At 43.4% G+C, this 18,263-nt stretch overlaps 1 protein-coding gene across 1 annotated transcript; it reads right to left on the bottom strand.

Moving 5' to 3' along the window:
• Positions 1–175: 175 nt before the first annotated feature.
• Positions 176–17,791, bottom strand: sec63 (SEC63 homolog, protein translocation regulator). Its single transcript, XM_071918992.2, has 20 exons — positions 17,588–17,791; positions 16,323–16,422; positions 14,242–14,356; positions 14,009–14,121; positions 13,828–13,889; positions 13,680–13,738; positions 13,359–13,409; positions 13,107–13,215; positions 12,010–12,104; positions 11,693–11,825; positions 11,333–11,425; positions 10,715–10,860; positions 10,356–10,503; positions 9,848–9,930; positions 9,549–9,617; positions 9,129–9,284; positions 8,708–8,872; positions 6,805–7,005; positions 4,507–4,611; positions 176–2,914 (listed from the first exon to the last, which is right to left on the bottom strand). Exons 1-20 carry the CDS (start codon positions 17,709–17,711, stop codon positions 2,777–2,779), a joined length of 2,265 nt encoding a protein of 754 aa, XP_071775093.1. The 5' UTR covers positions 17,712–17,791; the 3' UTR covers positions 176–2,776.
• Between the last annotated feature and the right edge of the window lie 472 nt (positions 17,792–18,263).

The following is an 18,263-nucleotide window of genomic DNA, read 5'->3' as shown; positions in this document are numbered from 1 at the left end:
AACTTGTGGTTGACTGGCTGTTTACAGAAATCCATATCATTTCTGTTTTGGGTGGTGTAATGGAGGATATTCCCAACATTAATTTTTTCTAAACAAATTTGCACCAACATCCAGTGTACTAGGCCTGTCTGTGTTCACCTACCTTGCCTACTTGGGTGGAAAAAATGAGACCATCTCATTTAAAAGTTTTTATTTGAAATGATTTTAAATACAAATAATATATTTTTTTTCCATTTACAATGACAGTTCCTTTGTAAACAAAAGTGGCAGATAGATAGTCATTGGGTAGTTTGTCCAAACTGAAGCGGCCTGCCGGCCAGTTGCCTGGACCAGGTCTGTCACGGGAGAGATGGCGTTGTATTTAACCTCACTGCAGTTATTTTCCACACAGCGTAAATCACTGATGCTACATTCTATTGCAGAGCGATAAATACTCGGAGTACAATATTACCTGTTAGCATACACCTGCTTTGAACACAATTACAGGAGGGAAGTGCGCGCATGTGGGGGTGCGTGTGTGTCGATGTGGTGTTGGGAGAGCATGCACCCAGATATTCAAACCCTTTCTCTCCCACACATAACGCACTAATGTATATCGCAATAAAAACTATTAACTTTTGAGTGTGGATATTCACTGTGAAAGATTAGTCATTTCTTTCCAAACAGAATTATCAAGTCATCTACATACAGTGAGAGTCCACAGAGCTCTGCAGGGAAGCTCTGAATTGTTTTTCCACTCATACGAGATCAACAGATGTAAAAATGAGGTTAAAATGGAACAAAAAAAAAAAAAGACAAAGACTTATGGTTACATTTGTTACAACTAGAACTTAACTGAGACAAAATCCAAAATTTAAAAGGGTGGAGATCCTCTGGGTTAGCCCAAACCGCTCTGTATTCACCAGATAGAAAGGCAAAGGAAAAAAAAAAAAAAAAAAAAAAAAAACCTCCAGGAGATTTGGTGGAAAAACTTTCCATGACATGAAAGTTGTATTCATAAAACTAAGTTTGCTCTGCTCTAAATGACCAAAAAACAAGAAATTAATCCAAGGTGCTGGACAGAATATGCTTAGTCTTACACTACGAGTAACTTCCAACAGGCGGTTTCTGTTCGCGACACTTGTCAGGATGGGTGCTGTATCTGTCAGGGACTTCATACTCAAGTGCTCCAGCCCCTTCAACACAAGGTCCCAACGCCGAAGCCCGTCCACGGTCACGTTTCACATAGGACTGCTCTGTCAGAAGATCGAGAAACAAAAGCACTCTCTTTACACACTTATTAGAGGCTTTGTCTGTCATGGCATGATGAGTAGTATGTGTCCTAAGACTGAGGATCTATCAGTTACTAGGAAGAGACTATTTTAACTCTAAAACCGACTGAAATGAAGGCCAAAAATACGGTAGATTTTCTTACAAAGACAAAGGAAGAAAAAAAAAAAAAAACATTTAACTGCTCTCCCAAGAACCGTTGGTGCATAGCACCCAAGGACTTCCTCTATAAAAGTCTAAGTTGTGGTATTCAGTTGTATTCATAAGGCCTTTTTGGACAATGAGTATACACTGGAATGTGCTACAACTGTAAAAAACAAGGATGAAGAGAAAGGAAAATACACTTCTCTGAAAAAGCCATCAGAAGTTTGTATACATGTCAGCATCTGAACCCCTTCAAAGACTGAAAAACTCACAACCCTTATGTAGTATGGACAACAACAAGAGTACTTATAATACAACCAAAACGAAACACTGCAAGTTTTGTCATTTTCACCCATTATATTGGGTTGATAATTCATTTGTAGATCCACCTGCTTTCAACCAGCAATTTAATTGTTGGTTTCAGAAAAATACACTAATGTGGATCAAAGGGGGCAGAACAGGCATGATTAGTAAAACTGGCTGGAGATCAGTATCTATCGGTAGATTTACTGCATCTCCTTCAACAAAAAGTAAGTGACTGGCTGGTGTGACAACAGAAAATGAAAACTGACGAGACTCAACTGTGCCCCCCTGTGTTGAAAAGAGCAAACCTCCCAATGGTTGACTTGGTTGTGATCCCCAGTGAACCGGGCTAAAGCTTACACTGCTGCAGTTAAGTGTACAATAGAAAATATCATTGGTGTGGAAAACATTGGTGTTGAGTGATTTCAAAATTATGAGCAAGAATGATGTAATGATTTCCATATGGAGGTCATGTGTTTTGTTTATTTTGTGAACGGAATTTGTTGTTATACATCCCCCTCCCCCGGAAGAAAAGAAAAAGGAAAAAAGAGCCCAGATAATTAGGTCCTCCAGTCCACAGTGTGCCAATCTTTCATACCTGTACAAACACACACACGCTTACAAACACACACACGACATACACCCATATACAAGCGCACACACTGGCTCGCATATTGACACACACACATGCACGCACGCACGCACACACACACACACACACACACACACACTTGGGCCTGGGTAAATATTCACAGAATTCTCTTCCGCTTGCAACGGAAAGCGAATGAATAAGTCTATAAGAGGTCTCTGTAGAAAAGGGAGGGGTGGGGTCACAGTCCATGTCATTGTATAGGTGAAGAGGGGGTGGGGGGGCTCTGTGTGTATAAATTCTCCATGGTGTGTCTGTGTGTGTGTGTGTGGAGGGCACGGCTTGGCGGTTTCCTCGTTCGCTGCTCTCGAGTGCTGTTGTGGGGTAAAGGAGTGGGTGGGTGGTGAGTCCATGGGGGCCGAGTGTGTGCGCGTGCGTCGTTTTCTTGTGTGTGTGTGTGTGTGTACGCGCTCAGTCGTTGTCCTCGTCGTCGTCTTCGCTCTCCTCGATGCCGTCGCTGTCCTCCTGCTCCTCGTCCTCCTCCTCCGTGTCCGGGATGTCCCACTGGGGGTGGTTGTCCAGCATGGCCTTGGCCTCGTGGACCTCCAGCTAGGAAGAACAGAGACACTCGCATTTTAGCCAGAGGTGTGACTGAGTCAGCTTTGCTCCGAGTCCCAAGTCGGTATCAAGTCTTGAGGCACAAATCTCAAGTCAAGTCCCAAGTCTAAATGTAGATTACAGAGTCAAGTCCAAGAAAAGTCCAAGTCATTAATGTCAAGTCTCAAGTCAAGTCTGACTTGAGACTTGACTATTGAGGTTCCTGTCGGTGGAGAAATTGGTATCTCTGCCTCTATGATTTCTCTTGATTGTAAGAAAGAAAGCCGTTGCTCTTTGATTCTGAGGGAATACGATGTTTACTTTTAATGTTTTAGATTGCTGAAAATCTTTTTGCTATTAAATTTCATTGTAGCTGCAGTGGAAATATCTTGACGTGATGTCACATTGTCAACATGCGGCCAGTTATTCAGTGGAATAAGAAAAATACACCACTAAATAACAACATGGACCTAGAAGAACAAGGTACATCACTAACAGCTGCTTTTCAACAGTGTTGAAGTGTTTAAGTGTGGATTTTTTTGCCTTTAAAACTGCTGTATAGACTTAGTCACTGCAGTTTCCAGCGGCACACTGGCTCCACAATTTAGACCATTACAAAGTAACATGTATCAATATTAGCTGATCTGTAGACTGTTAGAATAGGAATAGAATCAAAACGTAAGAGCGAATACAAAACACAAAACTGCCATAAAGAGCGCTCCATTGAGAGAAAGCTGGGCTCATCGATGATGGTTCAACCTGCTGCAAAAAGATTTGTTTTCCAGCAGCTCCAGCTCCACCGGCCACTAGGAGGAAGACACTTAGGTCCGAGTGCACAGTTTACTGACGCACGATACGTGATTTCCAGGCAGTGAAGTCCTTTTATCCGTCCAATTATCAACTTCAGTTATCTCCTGTTGCCACTTGAGGCCACCAAAGTACAAGGTTGTCAAGTGCAGCTTTTAAATAAACATGAAAATGAAAATAACTGTTGACCCTTAAGAATCTAAGCCTACGCACACAGAGAACACTATATTTTCAAGACATCTAAAACTAAATTTAAGACGTACAATGCTTTATTTACTGTATTCAGGACCTTTTAAGGCCTTGAGTTTGATAATATAACTTAAGACATTCTAAGACTTTTTCAGGACCTGCAGACACTCTAAATGCTATTGAGGGCACCATTACGCTTTTGCAGCCAAAACTTATTGATTCTTGACAGGTGGCAGCAACGCAGAACCCGTACTGCAACCTGGCTTAACTCCTTAAACAGGTGCTAGAATTATAGGCTTTTGTATTAACAGATCCACATATTCTCTACACCGTGTGGGAATTAACACCATTGATCAGCCAACTGCTGGTAAATTCTGGCTATGGCCGTTACATCTATTGTTCCAACCACTTTGGCAGGTTAAGTGCCATTATTTTCAGGACAATTAACGTCGATTTGGCTGAAGAAATACTGAAAGTGGTTAGTGGATTCTGGGATGCACCAACTAGTCTGGCCAGTGGCAGGAAAAGTAAGTTTTCTTGCCCTGCTACGCACATGAGCATACACACACACACACACACACACACACACACAAAAGATTTCTTGTCACCTTGAGTGGCTTGATCTGGTCCAGTCCCAGGTAGGAGTCAGAGCGGAGGATGACAGAATATTGGTAGTTGCCTGTTTTGGAGGGGGCAGGGAACTTCAGCTCCACCTGAGGAATACCACACACACACACACACACACACACACACACACACACACACACACACACACACACAATACTGTTAAACAGGATCACAATAGCACCCACTCAGCATTCCGACCATGAGCAATCATATCGTCTGATGGCAGATTTGAACTAGATGATTGCTTGATGTGATGAGTATTGTGTTGCAGCACTAGGCAGGACATACAGCAATGCTCAACCTTGACTGGATCATTATGCTCGATGTTGCCCAAAAGTTCTTTTCTATGCCACCACATGAGGAAACAAGATGGTTGCGGTTAACATCAGTTCATGCTTCCGGAGAGGGGGCAATCCACTCGCCTTTAGTATTTTTATTTGTTATTTAAACAGTGGGAAAGTACAGAGGGAGACAAAGTAGGGAAGGCGCAGGAGAGAAAAGTCGATTCTAGGCCAGTATGGGTGCACACATGGTTCCAGAAATGGGGAACTTAACAACTCAACTGTCTTTGGAAATGACTTTTTTGTTCTTGTGTTCTTTGTAAAACGTGTGTGTACACATGGCCCTGCTATGGACTCCAGCAAAAGACAGGTGTGTCTTCTGTAAAAATCTAAAAAACCTCATCCTGCCACCAAACTCACTCTGCTGGTGATTGTACTAGCTAGCAATGTTCCCTCTAAGCCAGTGGCATCCAACCCTGTGCCATGGAAGAGTCTGCAGGTTTTCATTCCAGTCAAACACTACAGCAGCCGATTTCACTAATTTAGTTACTCCCCTCTGGCTGAAAGTGCTCATCAGTGAAATCAGCTGCTGTAGTATTTGGCTGGAATGAAAACCTGCAGACTCTTCCATGGCACAGGAACGGACACCACTGGGAACACTGTCAAGTACATCTCTTAAAAAAACAGTCAGTGAAAACCCACTGTGACAATGCTGAAATGACATTAAAACAGAAGTCTGCAGAAAATAAATTGGCCAACTGTTGAGAGGTTCCAACAACTTTGGGGTCGCAACTCTCCCGCCATGTAGAGACGAAGCTTCATAACTCCAGGTACAACAACAAGAGAAGACAACAAAACGGAAAACGCAACATCAATACAACATACCAAAACAAGGCAAACTCCTAAAGGATGAAAGCCTTAACAGCAGTCCTGAATAACTCATACATAAAAAAACCCCCAATCAACTGTGACTGATGATGCACAATTACCTAGCTGCAGCCAGAGAGGGACGCGATGCGGTAGGTAATTACAAATGAACGACCACATGATGATTGGGTCCAACTGTAAATATTAGACCAGCATTAACTAAGCCTGTGATTACCATGTTGCGCAATTACACATGGCAAACACCTAATTATCAGCACAATGAGGCTAATTATTATCCAGCATGTGAGTGGAGAATGAGCCATGAACACAGCAACAATTTACTGCCTTGCCTTGTTGATGAAAGCAGCCCCCTCCCCCGGCGCCCCCCGGCCCCAAAAACATGTCTATCACACACACACACAGTTTATGAGCAATCACACAGGCACAAACAACAGCAGCAATTGTTAAAGTGACAGACTAATTGATTACTAGACAGTGAACCGTTATGGAAGACCAGCCTCCCTTATGCATGGCTGCGCCACCTCTTGTCATTACATTCCTTTAGAGCGGGGACAGCTGGTCATGCAGACTTAACACGGGCCTCGTTAAGCTTTTACCTTGCTGTCAATCCTTATTGTGTGGTAGAATACCAGGATCAGAGGTGCAAATCCTTAAGACAAACACACACACACACACACACATACACACACTCCTCCAAGGGAATAATGACACCAGTGCAAAGGGTTGCCTAGCAACAGGATGTCTGAGAGGCTGCGGTGCACGGGAAACAGAAGAAACGCGAACATGCACACTTTTACTTAGCGAGACCTTTCTTCTCCAGACAGATTATACTCTAAGCCACTGTATACCCTCACAGCAATTTAAAACACACACACACACACGCAAACTACCTAACCCGGTCTTGACCATCCCGTACATCACAAGTGCACAAATTGAACACTTCCGTTCCGACAAAGTAGATATTCAATGCACACTCTCACATTTGGTTCTTCCCCTTCTCCCTCTATTTTAACACGTGCACACATTCACCCCGTGTGGCAGCCAACACCCACGTGTGTACGCACGCACTCATCCGTCCATAAGCACGCACACCCTCACGCACGACCTCACCTCTTCTGTGTCTTTGAGCGTGCAGACGTGGTAGGGCATGGAGACGAGGGTCTGCTCTCGGCGGTCAGCGATGTAGAGCCACCACCACTCCTGCTTCTCCTCGGGGAAGTAGAGGCTGTAGACCGGGTGCGTCACCTTAGACTTGGTCTCGAGCAGGGCCCGCTCTCGCCGCTGGATGCTTTGCTGCAACGCCTCCCACTCCTGCCCGGGAGGTGCGGAGAGGGGGAGGATTAGGTTAGGTACAGGCAGTGTTTCCTGTCCATTCATTGCAAAAAAAAAAAGTTCACATATATCATGATAGAAATATCCAAGCATCTCTATCTACTGGAGATGTTGGACGTTAGCTGGGCTGAGCCAAACACGTCCAGTCGAGGATGTCTAGCTTCTCAATGAAAAGTAGAATGTACCCCTGTAGATCTTCTTAAAAACTGGTGCTGAACATACAAATAAACAGTATTAAAGGCAAAAGTTGAATCGGTTGTAAAGAAGCTCACAGACTACTGCAATCACTACATATGGCCCTTAAACAATAGGCTTCTATTGTAAGTAAGTAAGTAAAGTTTATTTATATAGCACCTTTCACAGAACAAAGTCACAAAGTGCTTCACAGGAGTAAAATAGTTAAAATAAGACCATCAAATAGTAAGAAACAATAAAACATAAAAACAAAGGACATAAAAACACACAGAAATACAGACACAAGAGGCTAGACAAAGGCCAGTCTGAACAGATGAGTCTTCAGCTGCTTTTTAAAAGTGTCAACAGAGACCGCAGATCTTAAGTCCAGTGGAAGAGCGTTCCATAGTTTAGGTGCTACAATTTCAAAGGCTCCATCATCTTTTGTTTTGAGTCTGGAGCGAGGGACGACCAGTAAGCCCTGGTCAGAAGACCTAAGTGACCTGCTGGTAATGTAGGGATGGAGTAAGTCGCAGATGTACACAGGTGCCTGACCATGCAGGGCTCTATATGTGATTACAAGAACCTTAAATTGAATCCTAAGCTTGATGGGAAGCCAATGTAAGGAAGCTAAGATGGGAGTGATGTGAGACGTCCTGCTGGACCTGGTCAACAGCCTTGCAGCAGCGTTCTGGACCATTTGTAGACGATCCAGGGATGACTTACTGAGGCAGGTGAAAAGGGAATTACAGTAGTCCAGGCGGGATGATATAAAGGCATGAATAATCATCTCCAACTCAGCTTGTGCGCTAAATGTGAGATCCTTCGTTTATGCATAGTTTTTCATCTCAACCTGATTAATTCAGTAGACTGTGCATAAAGGAAACATGCCGTTTTTTTTACTCTGATTGAGCTAATACACAATTATGCAAGACATATGCCTCAGCACACATTACTGCACCTTGCCACCGACAATGGCAGTACTGTGTGCTGAGGCATATGTCTTGCATAATTGTGTAAAAGCTCAATCAGGGTAAATTTGCAAACTCTGCTAGATTGGGTTTGGCATCGGTCGAGATCCATCAGCGGTGGAAATTCCACTGCCAATTTAAAAGGTTTTGTTCCTTGATTTTTTTTATTAGTATAAAATGCAGCTTCCTCTCTCAGTCAAAGTCATGTTTCTGAAGCAAGTAGCCTAATTAACCCCCCCACCCTCTTTTTTTCCCTCTCTCTCTCTCCCCTTCTTTCTCGCAATTTCACTCTCTCTTGCTCAATAAAATACAAACACTAAATGCTGCTGTGGAAGTTAAGTCTAGTGAAAACTGTCCTGTAACACTGTTCAGCCTGGAGTAATATTTGCCATGTTTATCGTGGTATTATCATGGCAGAGTGACAAGTATTATTGTGGCCTCCCAATATCATGCTGAATGATGATGTCGTTATATCGCCCAAGCTTAATCCTGGTTAGGGTTACACACACACACACACACACACACAGCTGCCTGACCTCCTCGTCGTCGCCGGCGATCTCATCCACCTCTGTGTCGCTCTGTTTGTCGCTCTCCTCGTCTCTCTCGCTGGGAGAGTCCTTGTTGGCCTCGCCCTCGTCCGACTCGCTGCCCTTGTCCGAGCCCTCCTCCTCTTCCTCCTTCGCCGCTGCCGCTACCACTTCCTGCAACGCCAACACAAATATTTGGCATTCAGGATGTAAACAGTGTATTCCTGAGAAAGCTGGATATGCTAAGAAGCAGATGGTGTAGTTTTTTTTAAATGGGATGACAAACTGATAGAGGTGGATATGGACGTAAATTAAATAGATTTTATATGGATTCATGGAAATGAAAACTATGCAGTTCATAAGGTTAAGGTAATTCAGGCATGATAATCGTTTATACCAAGCAGCCGCTCAGCTCTGATTGGATGCTTACGTTTCCTGCCACGTTGCCATTGGCCTGCTTGGCTTTGGTGGGTGCAGGAGTGGCCTTCTTCTTGGTTAATTTCTTCTTCTTGGACTTGGCTGTCTTCTTGGCCCCTTTACTCTTGTTCTGCCACACTTTGGTTTTGGTTTTACTCAAGTCTCCTTGCTGTACACACAGAAACACGCAACATAAGGGATGGGCAGATACTACTTGATTTCTTGAACCAATTCCTGCTGAATAATGCCTATCCCAATCAAATTCCATGACTATTGCATGCCATATAGCACAATTTCAATGCCTAGGACAGTTATGAGTGTCTTCTAAGATTAGGTGGGCTACTCTAATTGTGGCTAAACCTGATCCAAATAGAGTGTGTGTGTTTTATAAATGAGTCTTAGTTGACATGTGTTGTGTGAAGGTCATCCGTACTCCTTCCTCTGTATTGGCAGCCTCCTCTCCTGGACAAGGTGTCGCCTCCTGCTCTTTCTCAAACACCTCCTACACACACACACACACACACACACACACACCCCAAGGAAATCCACATACACTTAATTCATATTTTCCAACCATAAGTACAGTCAATAGTACACTCTAGTGGCCATCCATGGAAGTGTGGGACCAAGGCAATAACAAAACAAATCCATTTAAACCACTTAAAGCTGCTTTCTAGTAACTCAGTGTCATGTCAACTCAAGTCAGTCTCACCAAATACAATCATTACTTACCGCCATCCTTTTTCTGGTTAAGGTGACAGTAACTGTGACAATAGACCCTGCTGTGATGTTATTGCTGTCTTCATCATCAAGGACTACAACGACAGGGGGAGAGAAAGAAAGGAACTGTAAATACATGCACATGACAAATAAACAAGTACAGATTCTATACAGCCCCACAGTGCATCTGTGGTAATGACTTATGAACCAAATTGAGTTTATTTGAATGTGATCTCAGCTCTATGGCTCCCTGGCTGATCATCACTGTATCACAGCAATCCACACAAACTAATAGATCAAAACCCAATGTTCTCCCATTGTGTGACGACATCAAAATTGAACTGTATATGAAAGAGGATTATGGGAGTTGCTAAGCTGCAAAGATTTATGGCTTTAGTAAAATTTTCACAACAGTACAACTTTTCCTTCCTTCCTTCTGAGATTTGGATTGGCCATGCTTAGGCGTTGCTCGCAGGACTACAACATTGTATTGGGTGTGTGTATGCGTTTCAGGACTGACCTTGCAATTTGGTTTCCATGGTGATGTGAGGGAAGCTGCCCAACACAGCCATGACTTCGTCGTACTTCTCCTCCCCCAAGAATCGCAGCATGCTGCGTCTGTCTGAGTCCTTAAGACTCACCAGGTCCTGTAGGCTCCGCACCTTATACTGGAGGAGAGGAGAGGAGCGGAGAGGAGAGGAGAGGAGAGGAGAGGAGAGGAGAGGAGAGGAGGAAACAGAAGGAGAAGGAGAGGGAGTTAAGTAGAGGTGGTAGGATATATGACGCATCACTGCAACTGAGCAAACTTTCTTCATCCCCTTCTCTTTGGGCAGCTCACACTAAATCATGTACACACACACACACACACACAGTAGATACCTTCTTAGAGATGCAGTAGCGGAGGTGCTCCTCCTCAAAGTGGGGCAGCTGGAGCAGTGGTGACTTGGACTCCTGCAGACCCTGCACTATCATCTGGGTCAACTTCATACAATTCTCTATGGACACCAGCCGAGGAGCATGGAAACCTGGGCACATGCATGCACAACACACAGACACGCACATAGATTAGTATTCATACAAATACAATTTTGACTTCAATAACAAGCCCAGACATCATGGTTTTTTATTCGAAAACACTGATGCACAACTTCCTCTGTTGTTGTATATTCACAAAGGAGCACATAGTAATCTTAAATAATCTGGAGCATGATTGTCTGATAAACTGTAAAGCAAACTTAATCTGTGTGTAAAAAAAAGTTCTCTTGAGGATTTGGGCTTGTAAGTGAGAATTTTATGAAAACTGATGACTCCTGCGCACAGTAAATGTGACATGAAACAACACAATATATAGTTCCAATTTCTGAAAAAATAGAGTTAATAGTTTCTCAAGTCAGGCAGTGAGCTACTTTTTCAGCCCTGGCACACCATGCAATTTGGGTCAGCATCCAACATTATTTATGATAGCGGCTGTGTGTGTGTGTGTGTGTGTGTGTGTACCTCCTCTGCTGTTGGCCATCATGGTGAGCTGACAGCCAACGTTGACCATCTCCTGGAGTAGAGCTGGACTCTTCCTCACCACAAACCTCTGGTCTGGGAAAGGAACACACACAGTGCGCATACTTAATCTGTACAACACTAGTTCCTGACTTCCCATGTTTCTTACCAAATAACATTCATGGTCAGAGAATTAAAATGAATGAATACTAGATCAACTGGCCAAAGTGGCTTGTAGTGTTGATGAAAGTTTAACATGCAAACTTTCCATAACCTTTCCAATACCAACTTCCAAACTCTATGTCTTTTCCAGGTTTTCTAAGAAGAAACAGTGAACAGAGTATATGACTGTGAGTGTCCTACCTTCCTCTAAGTCCTCAGACACCTCCATGCGTGCGAGGTGAGCAAGTACTAGGACCCTGGCCTTCAGACTGTAGGGGTAGCAGAAAGGAGGCTCCTTCTTCTTCACATTGATGTTGCCCAACTCACGGATCAACTGCAAGAGGGAGAGGAGAGGTTACACATGATGTTTCTGTGTTTCCCTTTGAATTCTGCCTGATCTCTCTCTCTTCCAGTCACACAGATACAAACATACACACTCAAGCACACGTTTCTTCTGCGTTGAGGTTGACCGCACACATGTGGACACACAAGCACATGATGTTGATGACTAGTACTACCTGTGGCACTTCAATGTTGTCTGTGGGTCGTATGGTGGCTTCTTTATTGCTGCGAGGGTCGAACTCAAAAGCCGCCGTCAGCACCATGGCTAACCCTGGAGGTCACAAAGGTCACTTATAAGTCAAAATATGACCAAGCCGCAACCAACAACTTTGAGACGCGAAACAGATTCATAAATACTCAGGTATCTGTCATTTATAATTACTGGACCATGATGACCTGATGGCCATAACATGGGAAACTATGCTCAATACTACAGAAAGGAAGACACGTAAAGTGGGAGTCAAGCTTGTTTACCTTTTCCATCAATCTAATCTTAATAATATAATAATCACACAATATAGTTTTGTTTTTTTTAATTTGGAAAAATTTTAGCATTGTAAATCAGAATGGGAGTCTATGAGAATTATACCAGATGTGAGATCATGGTTTCTTCCGAATTGAGAAACAGCTGAAAATGGTCACTGTAGAGCATGAGTACAACTACTAGTGTCTGTAACTGGAAAGTTGGCAAACTCAAATTATTTCTTTCGTGCCATTGCAAACCATGACTTTGCACTTCCTCGCTGTATTTACCGGTATACTTCATTAGCCAACAGGTAAGCTGATACGAATTTGACTTGCAATGCAATGCATTCAAATTGAATCAAGTTTATTTACTCTTGCATATTAAATAGAAATGGCAAATAGAAAACATTATGTGTGTGTGGTATTTATTCAGGTATTAAAGTTAGTCAGCCATGGCAACTTTCTTTTCCCACAGGAAATTACCTGAAATGGGAAAGCACATGCAGGAACCAAAATTATGCTCAAGTTGATTTCAAATTTGATACTTGTTCTTGACTGCGAGGACGAACACTAGAGTTTAAAATATAAAATTGCAATTCCTTGCACATCCAAAATCTTGTGTGTGTGTGTGTCTGTCCCGTCTCTCTGTGATAGAAGGATGTACACTATCGCACAACCCAAACCATAACAACCACATGAAGTCTATGGTATGGCTATTTCAAGTTTGTTGTTTGACATGGCTTAACTGGGGCAAAATTTGGTTGTTGTACATTGTGAGTGACACTGCAGTGTGGGAAGGGAGACTTACGCTTCATGTTCATGTTGGGCGTCTTGTACATGAAGTGCATGAAGAGCTGGGTGGTGTTGATGAGGATCTGGTCTCCACTGTAGCGGATGGAGCGGTACCACCATGTGCCCTAAGAGACAAGGCAGCAAAAGAGGGATGGAAGGAAAAGACAGAGGAGTCAGAAATCAGGGGTATAATAGAAAACGAACAGAAGGAACTTTTGGACAAGCTTTATTGCACAGAATCTTATCTCATGTCATTGTCAAGACTTACCACAACAACAGGAAGGATGACCATGAAGGCTAGTCCATACACCAACAGCACCTAAAGAGACAAAAGAGACTGTCAGTCCCTATCAAATCGTAGATGAGACCTACAAAACTATAACCTAGGGTGACACACTATAAAATTTGAGTCTTAGACAGAAAAGGTTTGAGAAGCCTTGCACTAAACAGCATGCTTTTGGCCAGGCCACCCTTGAAGAACGGGTTACTAGTCACAGTGACTCAAAACTAGCTAAATACAATAAATATAAATCAAATCAAAGTAGATTAATCAATGAAATCAACAATGAAATAATCAATAAAAATATACCAGCATAGAGTTCTTCTGGTCCACAATCCAGGCGGGCAGGGCAATACCAAAGCTGGTTGCTAGAGAGCAAGAGAAGGAGATAAATGAGGCAGTGGGCCAAATGGTAGAAATGGATTGTGTTATTTGGCCCAGGGTTTTCTTAACTCACCTCCTGGACCATCCGGGTTGCCGTACATTTCCCAGTTCTGTCGCGACTGTTCATTGGTCAGACTGTGGGAAAAAGGCAGGTAAGCAGGAAGTGAATGAATGGCACAGATGGCAATCAACCAGAATGCACATGTTGTTCGGCTGTAGTTGGATTGTAAAGGTTAAACTGGAATGACACTTACGCAGCATAGGCTTTGGCAATCCTCATGAACGTGGCCTCGTCTCCACCTTTGTCAGGGTGGAATTTGAGCGACAGCACGCGGTATTGCTTCTTGATTTCTGACAGCGATGCACCCTGGACACAGAAATATAAATTACAGAAACTCCATATCACACCACATACCTCTGGTCAAGTCTAACTTAATGAAGAATACAGCAGACTGTGTGTTTTGTGTGTGTAAGTGTGTGTGTTTACCGGATCTAAGTTGAGGACTTCATAGGGATTGTACTCCTGGTACTCCCTATCTAGCTTAGACACCTTGTAGGCTAGCAGCAGGAACACAGCCCACCCAAATAACAAGGCCGCTTTTCTGCAAATGTCAACACACAAACAAGAAAAAAAAAAAGTCACACACATGCAACTGCAATACTTCCGTGTTGTCTGGAGACATCATCTAATTAGGCCTATCTTATCTCTGTGAGACATTTTCGGATGAACAGGTATTTCACGATCACAATCAAAGGGTACTACAGTTTGTAATTATTATAATTTTTGCAATTTTTCCAATCCTGCAATACAAACTAACTTTCAGCATTTTAGGCTACAATCATTATCCTGTAGGAGACAACTGCAAGCTAAGCTTAAACCATTGCATATAAGTAGAGGGGCAAGACAGGTTTGTGACATTGTTGTTGTTATTTTGTATTGGTGCATGCAAGTTGGACTTCATGTTTCCATGACAATGGCAAAACCCTATGGCCTACTCTGCAGCATCTGTTGCCATGACAACCACTCACTAGCCTGAGTTGTCTGAGTGGCTGAACCAGAGAAATACTTGATGCGTTCCTATAATTTCCTATAACAAGGGAAGAAATGCAATGTGGCACAGTAATGCTGATTCATTCCTCTTAATAACCATGTTTTATGCTTCCGGTAGCTTCAATTACAAGTGGCCTCACCATATAAATAAAGGATTCATGAGTTTTGAGAGCAAAACATGGGATGTAGCACAGTCCTAGTGTCTGTCTAGAAATGCAGGAAGGAGGGAACAGGAGTGGAAGAATGAAGACAAACAGCTGGGGAAGCAGAGATGGAACAAGGAAGAGATAGTGAGACAGCAAAGCTGTGACAAGGAGGCAAGTGAGTGAGGGGCGCTATGGGAGGGCAAGTGTAAAAGGAGGGAGAGAAGCAGAGTGAGTTCACAGCACTCCAACAGCAGACCTTCCATTACACACGCACACAGAGTGAATAAACAATGTTGAGATAACTGGGTCACGTTAAAAGAAATGTTAACAGTGCTGGACAATGTTTAGACGAACAGCACAAGCTACTGAGAGGTTTATACACGAAAACAGCAAAATGGAAGACTTGCACGGAAAATCAACCAAAACAGGCAGTTCCACATATGCATAGCTAGAGTATGCCTACACCATGGACAGTGTGCCCCATGCCTAATCTTGACACCACAGTGAGCATATCCCTGTCCAATTGGAAATACATGGGGTGAAGCAGTGAGATATCAGTAGAGCAGCTCCCAATGAGCTCAGTGCTGGGGGGGTGACAGCGCATTCCCAACGCAAGCAGCTCAGCAAACTGACATCCAAACAACAGAGGTGAAGTGACAGCTGGCAACAAAGTGGAAGGGAGCAAACAGCCGCTGAACAAAGTGCTGGAACCCATCATAATACCTCCAAGCGGGTGATTGCCAATCATGTGTCAACGCGGCGCTATGAGCCTCATCCAACTGAAGCTGTGCTAATTAGTTTAGGTGTAGTACATAGCACAGTTCCATAGCCACATAGCCACCAATGGGCAGTGAATGATCCAGGGATATCATCAACTCAAGTTGTTTCAGGTAAATTTTGAGTGAGAATGAGCCTCTCTCAGAGAAGTTGCAGGGTATGGATGCTGTGGGATAATTTGGGGCGCAGGGTGGCCTAGTAGTTAGAGAGGCCATCCTTAAAGCGGATCACCCACTTTCAAGCTCCATGTCAGCAAGCATTCGCTGCTGATTTGTCCTTGAGCAAGACACTGAATCCTTACAGCTGTGTGGACACTGTTCTGTAGCTGACCTCTGACCTCTCTGTGGAGAGGGGCAAACGGAAATACTATTTCCCTGTGGGGATCAATAAAGTATCAAATAACTCTTAATTGATTGTCAGGTATAAGTGACAGTACACAAGGAGCACATGTGAAAGCCCATCACTTATGCATCATGTGTAGATTTGGGTACCTCACATTTATTTTCACCATAAAGAAAACACAACACCTAGTCAAATTCATTTTGCATGCTATGTGTTTGAAAAATCTTGTTCTTATTCAGGAGGGGGACTCACTTTAGTGTTGGGACGATGCTCTGCTGTGACTTCATCAGCCTGAGCCGGTACCACAGACACCTGCCATGGACCCTCCGCTGGCTCTTCAGACGCAGTTGTTCTGGGGGAGAGGGGGAAAAGAGAGAGAGAGACAGAGATAGAGAGAGAGATGGTTAGGGGTCTCACACACCTGCTATGCTACAAGCTACATGCCATCACACATGCATGTATGAGTACAAGTACACACACACAGCACATACTCAAACACAAAAAGAGCATACACAAAGTCACAGTGTTACACTATGCTCTTTGCATACTATTTTCTTCCTCGCAAAACAGTGTCAAAAAACACAAAATTCACATTCTAATATTAAAGAAAATAGCACATGGCTATGTGTCAATATCTGATGCTCAGGCTAGAGGTATTGCCATAAGATTAGGGCAGTACATAGTTAACAATGGACAGTCTTGGACCAAGCATCCACAGTCACACTGGGCCAGTATCGAGCAATACTCTTCTTATATAATTGGTTAAGCCATCTTTTTAAAGATGTGTCATTGTGCACCTCCTTCACTTTACAAAGAACATTTGGCTACCTGGCAAGATGTTGTAGGATCTGGTGCAAGCTTCCTCAAAAGACCTCTAAGGCTTTTACACTGGAGGAAATTCACCGTCCCCTTTGATGATGCTTCACAATTCTCATACTGTGTCAATCATGTACTCTACAGCCAACTTCAATATCCCTAAGAAGTCAACCATGGGGACTATCAACATTTAAAGTAGCTAACGAACGTCTTATCACGCAAGTTAGATATGGCTTGCTGTTGACAAAACAGATTAGTTGCATCAGGATAAGGTCAATAAAAGCACAAGGGGAGCATTCTGAGCCACCGTGGGTGACGTTGGCTTTTGGTGCTGAGCGTTGTAGCTAGCGCTTAGCGAAGTGTTGGCCGAATGAAGTAGGTTAGGTAACATAGATTACTAGATAGCTAATGATATTTGTTAATTAGTAACGCTTGGAAAGTAACACTGACTGACTTGAGTTTAGGTAGCTCTAAACAGCGAAAGAGTCGTGAACATCATCTATGTAGCTAGCAGCTAACATGAACATGTTGGTTAGGTTATAGAACCTTCACTAACGTTATTTAGTTAGCAAGCTAGCCAGCTAAGATTCGCACACTGCCAACTGGTGAGTGTTTACTACTAGCCAAGATGCTAGCTAAACAGTTCACGTTAGATTAGCTGGCGTTAGTTAGCTAGCACTAAACCAGACATTGGGCCTTACCAGCATTCTGATCTCGGGGCCAGAGGTAATATGTGGCTGGGATCACAATAAGTCCGACGAAGGACGTTAGGAAATAGAAAAATGTATTGCCGCTGTCATCGTACTGGAACTGTTGCCCGGCCATTTCGTAGCGGCGCTTGGGTCTCCCTTCTTCTCCACCGCTATGCTTTCCCTATCAAGCCCAATGTGTATGACTTGACAGACCGTCAGCTAACCAGCTAGCATTCAGCCAAAACAGCTCCGATCGGTGTACGTGGTTTACGCCTGCGCAATGTGACCTTTCTTCTTCTTCAGTGTCATTCAACATTTTTGCTTGACTTTGCTGACACCTACAGGTGGCAGATGCAAATACAATACCAGGGTGAGACAGCTGTGCCTGAAATTACTACCTAAAACCTACCTAATACCTAAAAAACAGCCTCCGTTTCTCCAAATATGCAGTAGGCCGGGGGCACAGAGAGGACTAAGCTTGTCAGTTGGCCAAAGCGATGGACCTCCTCTTTAGTGAGTAATGGTTAGCAAAAACTCAAAGAAGAAAATCTAAAAAAAAAAAAAGACATTTGTACTGGTATTGAAATGCCTTTTCTATCTGGTGGCTCGGGAGAGAGAGATGAATTGCCTTAACAGAGAGGAAACCAACAGTGTGTATAATGCCATTGAAGTGCACAGGGGCTGA

The sequence above is a fragment of the Centroberyx gerrardi genome, chromosome 18 (genome assembly GCF_048128805.1).
Source record: "Centroberyx gerrardi isolate f3 chromosome 18, fCenGer3.hap1.cur.20231027, whole genome shotgun sequence".
Classification (NCBI taxonomy): domain Eukaryota; kingdom Metazoa; phylum Chordata; class Actinopteri; order Beryciformes; family Berycidae; genus Centroberyx; species Centroberyx gerrardi.
Note: the sequence above shows the minus strand (reverse complement) of the source record. Positions and strands in the feature narration are given on the sequence as shown.